Genomic DNA, 6000 nt, shown 5'->3' with positions numbered 1-6000 from the left:
TCTCTAGAAAAAGAAAAAGAGAAGAAGCAAGCACACCAAAGATAAGTAGATGGCAGGAAATAACCAAAATCAGTCTGAAACTAATCAGTTAGAAAAAAAAAAAAAAAAAAAAAAAAAAAAAAAAAAAAAGAGTTTTTTTTTTTTTTTTTTTTTTTTTGGAGAAAATCAGCAAGATATAAAAACCATTAGCCAAACTAACCAAAACACAGAGACAGTATCAAAATAAACAAAATCAGAAATGAAAAGGTAGACATGAAAAGAGACACTGAGGAAATTCCAAGAATCATTAGGTATTTCTTCAGAAGCCTATACTTTAAAATATTGGAAAATCTTAATGAATGATTTTCTAGACAGATACTGCTTATCAAAGTTAAATCAAGATCAGGCAAACTATTTAAACAGCCCTATATCTACTAAAGAAGTAGAAGCAGTCATCAAATGTTTCCCAGCCAAAATAAACCCAGACCCAGATGGTTTTACTCTGGCAGAATTCTACCAGACTTTCAAAGAAGGGCTATTACCAATAGGCCACAAACTATTACGTAAAATAGAAACGGAAGGGACACTGCCAAACTCATTCTATGAAGCTACAGCCACCCTAATATCTAAACCACACAAAGACTTAACAAAGAAAGAACTTCAGACTGATTTTCTTTATGAACATTGATATAAAAGTACTCAATACAATATTCTCAAACCAAATCCAGGAACACATCAAAAACATCATCTACCATGACCATGAGCTTTGGCTCATTCCCTGACTAGCTTATAACTTATCTAACCCATTTGACTATTAACTATTCTGTCTACCATGTGGTTACTTATCTCTCTTTCAGTCGTGGTCTGCTTCTTCCTTAGTGTCTTTCAGCATCTCCCTGCTGGCCTGTCTCCCATCTTTTCTCTCTTTATCTCTTACTATTTCCCAGAGTCCTCTCTCTTCCTGCCAGGATCCTACCTCCTATTTCCTGCCTCAGGTCATTGGCCATCAGCTTTTTTTTTTTTTTTTGATTGACAGGTGATGTTTATAAGAGATTATTTCTTCAGGGGAGGGTAGACAGCCTTGTCTCATTCCTGATTTTAATCTAATTTCTTCTAACCTTTCTACATTTAGGGTGATTTTGGCCATGGGTTTCTCATATATAATGTTTATTATATTGAGTTTTGTTCCTCCAGTCTTGTTCTCTACAGAATATTTACCATGAAGTTGGGTTGGATTTTGTCAAAGGCTTTTTATACGTTATTGAGATAATCATATGATCTTTGTCTTTAAGTCAAGTTCTTTGATTTATTATATTTATCATTTTAGGTATTTTAAATCATGCCTGAGTGTCTAAAATAAAGACAACTTGATCATTGTGAATGATCTTTCTTAAATGAAATTTTGCCTCTATGTTCATCAGCCATATCGATCCGTAGTAGCTTTATTTATGGTGCTGTAGTGGATTTGGATTTGGTTTGTTTGGGTGTTACAGTTATTATGGTTTCACAGGTGTGTGAAAGTGCTCCTTCTGTTTGTATTTTTAAAAGTTTTGGCTATAGTTCTTGTTTGAAAGACTAATGGAATTCTATCTAGATCTGGTTTTGTTTGTTTTAAGTTGGAAAGTGGTGATCGGTGATCTGGGGCACTCACCAAGCTAGGCTGGAATAACTGAATCAAGTTCAACTCAGTGAAAAGATAACAAATAAATACAGTTCCACACACTAATGCCCACCTCTATCCCCCTTAGCACACCTGTACATCATAGTGAGCAAAGGCTGTTCCCAGGTAGCCTGGTTTGACTTTCATCGTCCTGGAAACTCTGCAGGTAAGTCCCTGTGGAGAGACAAGGACAGAACAGCAAGCTTCAGGAAGAACCACACAGTCAGGGAAGGAAAGATTCAGAAGCAAGTCTCACCTCTGCCCTCAGTTGCTCTCATCCCTGTCTTCTCCATTCCCATACCCTGGCTCCCTCCTTTTTCCTGGAACTCTAACTCAAGTGGTGCCACAAACCTTTTTTTTTTCAGAAGACAATCTGGCTACTCCCTAGGGAAGAGAAATAAACAACTACTCTCTACAAATCCAACTAGATGGGAGGAATGAGTTAGAGTGGCTAAAATCAGCAGTAACAGATCACATATCTCAAAACTGGGGAAGAAGCAATGTTGCTAACACAAAGGGATGGTATATGTTTGAATAAATGGATATGCTAAATACTGTGAGTGATTATGGCATGTAGCACACAGATATAGAAATATTACACTGTAGGGGTGGGTACAGCTTGGTGGTAGACTAATTGTCTAGCATGTGCAAGCCCCTTGGCTTGATTCTCAGTTGAAGCAGAAGAAGCAGAAGCAGAGGAGGAAGAGGAGGAGGAAGAAGAAGAAAAAGAAGAAGGAAGAAGAGGAAGAGGAAGGAAAAGGAGAAGCCACCTCTGCACATGTCCTTGTCTGGATGAACAGCAACCCTTGCTGGGTGTCCTCTCCATACACTGTGATCCTCACTTGTGTTTGCAAACTCTGACTGCTTCATGTCACAGTGTGACAGTGCTGCCTTCAGCCTACTGGGGGAGCACTACCAAGAGGGCATTAGCTAGAAAAGAAAGGTAGGTGAGAGAGCAGAGTAGAGTAGAGAAAAATAAGAGATGCCCCAAAAAGAAGCTAGTCGAGTTGGAGGACAGAATCTGCAGGCTGTTCTGATGAGTAATACAGATGGTGCATATACATGTTGGGCACAGAGGATTTCCATGCTCATTTTGTCTGAATGAACAGCTGCTGGGTTTGGTTGCCATAGTGATAGTGTTGAAGGTGGAGCCTCTAAGGAACCATTAGGTCAGTTAGAGAAATTAATGCTTTTCTGATGGAACTTGGTGGTGGCTCCAATCTTAGACTTCCTGGCATTCAAAACTATGAATCAAAATAAATACCTACTTTTCTTCATAAATCAACTAGCCTCAGGTATTAGGTTATAGTAACACAGACCAGACTAAGCTGTGCTGATGCCCTATCACTAGATAGGTGAGAAAGAAAGAGAGAGAGGAATCTAATTTCTTTCTTCTTCTCTTATAGCAGGTCTTTGCTACTCTGTTGGTTCTTCTTTTTCCCACCCTTATCTCTAGTTTCAATACCATAACTATATAGGAGAAAAAGAAGAGAGTATAGATGGTGAAAAATATAGTGATCTCTGAACCCAATTTCTTTCTTCTTGTTTCTTCTTTGAGCATGACTAACAAACCATAACCCCACACACATGTACACACACATGTACACACACACTTACACCCCCCCACACACACACACTGAATGACCACCAACCCCACCTATTGGAGCCCTTTCATTTATATACACTCTGAAAAATTCCCAGAATTCCAAATGTCACACAACTGCAGAAGCTATCTGCAACTAGCAAAACCTTGCCTCGACTACAGTATGAGGCAAATCACAGTCAGCTGCTGAGATGAAAATGAAAGCATATAAATAAATGATATTTCTATGTCTTCTAAGGAAACCAAAATTCCAGAATTCTCGCTACATTAAGCCTATATCTCTTGACTACTCTTTGCCTCTTTTTCATAACCCTTTTCATCACCTACCATGGCTTCTATTGCTTGATTTTTTTCCCTCCCCCACTAGAATGTAATCCCCATGAAGTTAGGAACATGATCATTTTGTTCCCATTGTAGATGTCCAATAAGTATTTCCCAACTAAAAGAGTTATACACTGCTTCACAATAATCCGGGTATCAAACAGAAACTCAAGTCTAGCCGGTGCGATCAGCCCATGGTTCCCTGGGAGCAGATACCGTTTCTGTCTGGCCATAGAATTCTCGGATTTCCAGTCCTGTCTTGGCTTTCCAGTTCTCCAGAGTCTCTGGGAGAAGGGTCTCTCCTCCACTGAAGCAGCTATGCAGATGTGGAAATTTGTAACTAAAGAAGAGAGTTTATTTACCTTTAGATTCATTGGAACTGGAGTCTACCCAGATTTGGGGCTGAGTTCTGGGTGCTGTGATGGTGTTCCTGGTTTTATATAGGCTAAATACGTCCAGCTTAATAAGTACAGGGATGGGTCTAGAGACTCCTACCAGTCCCCTACAGGTCCATCACCTGGAAAGATCCTGTTGTAGCAACATCCGGTAAATGAGGGGGGCACCCACCAGGCTATTGATAGGGTAGCTGGAAAGCACCTGTGAAGAGAAAGCCACCTGTAACACTTCTCTGAGACACAGATGCGAAACTCACCATGTCAACCACAACTTCTCGGGTTTTAGTGATCCCAACTGAAATCCTAGTTTGTCTGTTGCGTTTGTTTTAGACTTAACAAGTCTCATAATTCTCACACATCCTCAAGACACAACAGAGGAAATGATCACAGATAGAAAAAGTTCCAAGATTCATTTGCAACACTTTTGTCAAAGCCTGGCTCTTCCCAATCAGTTTAAGACTCATCCTCATAATTCCCTACTTCTCCCCACCAAAGTCTCAGCCACCAGGAGGAATAGACCAGATGCTGCAGCAAATGAATTACATGATCTTCACTCAGTGCCTTAACCTTCTGGAACCAGGCTTATTATAGGTTATTTCTAAGAAAAATCACTGTGAAAAAAAACAAACAAAAAAAAAAAAAAAACAAAAAACAATTCCTGAAAGGTGTGGAACCGAATTCTTACTCAAACAGGTCTCACAATGGCCGTATACACTATGTACTGTGATCCTGTTTATGGACCTGAGCCCTGCAGGGTTAATCAGATTGTAAACAACTGGAGGAGTCAGTATTTGCCTTGCCACACACTATGCAATGCTGTCAAAAGAAATAGTAACTTACGAGGTGAGGGCATGGCGAAGGGAGGCATGAGCACCTTCTGCAGCTATGGAAACATCTGAGGTTTCTATCTTGTGATGGTTACATGTGTGTCTGATATAAAGCAGGCATCCTATATGCTGGATGGAGCAAGAGGATAGGTCTCTAACCCTCATGTGGTTGGATTTGGAGGTAATAAAGCCAAGTAATGAAAAGACTTGCCAATGGCATTTTACTGCCATAAGAAAAGAACAAGACTCTCTATTCTCCTTGCCTCCTCTTTTCCCTTCCTCTTCTCTCTCTTCCCTCCTTCCCCACCTCTCCTTCTCCTAAGGATATAGGAAGAAGGTGATGCCTATAAGCCAGCATGAGATTCCCTGTTAAGCAGGCAACCCCTCTGGCACCTTGATCATCTTCCATCTCATTCTTCAGAAATGTGGGAATCATCTGCTCTGTGACTACATCAGCCTCCCAGTCTGAGGCATTTCTGTGCACTAGCCTAAGCTGACAGAGGAAGTGTCTGGCCCATGTGAATGATTTTCCAACTATACATTAGAATAGTGGTCTTCCATACATTTTAACCATTGTCTTGTGTTACTCCACAAATAAATAAGGAAATATGACACCCCCACCCCCCACATGTGTGATTATTATTACCTATCATCTCATTTTCTGAGATTTGACATCAAGACAAGTGCCTCTTTCTTGGGAGAGTTGCCAACTAGTCCGATTTTCTGAATGGAAGTCATTCATCAATGTATGTATCCATCTCTCTCCCTAGACCATGAGCTTTGTTAGATGGGCACAAGCTTCTGTCTTGCCTCCTGCTGTCCACTGCTCGTCCATGTGGTTGGGATTTAGCAGAAGTTTAATGAATTGAAACTAACTGCACTAACCTGGAGTGTGCAAATACTGAGTTTACTCTGATCAACCAATGCAAATGGTCCTTTCTTACCTTTAGAACAGTTTGTGAATCAAACTTTGGCAAAAGATGGACAAATACGCATGCTCCCAATATCCAAGGTTCCAGAAACGCTGCTAAAATGTTCAGTATCCAACCTGTGTCTGAGATGGTCCATACTATGTCAGAAGTACCTAGGCCTGTCCAGCTGCTGAAAACACAGAACATAGGCATACAGAGATGAGTGTGTATCAACAATGTGGTGCTTGAGGGGCTGTGTGGGGGAAGGGTTAGATGTGGGCATGCAGTGTGTGTGAAAGTGTGA

The 6000-nt window shown here is 40.5% G+C and overlaps 1 protein-coding gene across 3 annotated transcripts in view; it reads right to left on the bottom strand.

The window, feature by feature from the left end:
- Positions 1-6000, bottom strand: part of Acsm2b (acyl-CoA synthetase medium chain family member 2B) — a 36090-nt gene that overhangs the window by 13538 nt on the left and 16552 nt on the right. For 2 of the 3 annotated variants that reach the window (XM_021166782.2, XM_029479593.1), the window contains exons 6-9: positions 5730-5886; positions 4081-4160; positions 3780-3903; positions 1733-1813 (exon numbers count right to left, since the gene is read on the bottom strand). In XM_021166782.2, the coding sequence (XP_021022441.1) occupies positions 1733-1813; positions 3780-3903; positions 4081-4160; positions 5730-5886 (442 nt within the window). The remainder of the gene's footprint in view (positions 1-1732; positions 1814-3779; positions 3904-4080; positions 4161-5729; positions 5887-6000) is intronic. The other variant, XM_021166783.2, reaches the window with a different exon arrangement.

The sequence above is a fragment of the Mus caroli genome, chromosome 7 (genome assembly GCF_900094665.2).
Source record: "Mus caroli chromosome 7, CAROLI_EIJ_v1.1, whole genome shotgun sequence".
Classification (NCBI taxonomy): domain Eukaryota; kingdom Metazoa; phylum Chordata; class Mammalia; order Rodentia; family Muridae; genus Mus; species Mus caroli.
Note: the sequence above shows the minus strand (reverse complement) of the source record. Positions and strands in the feature narration are given on the sequence as shown.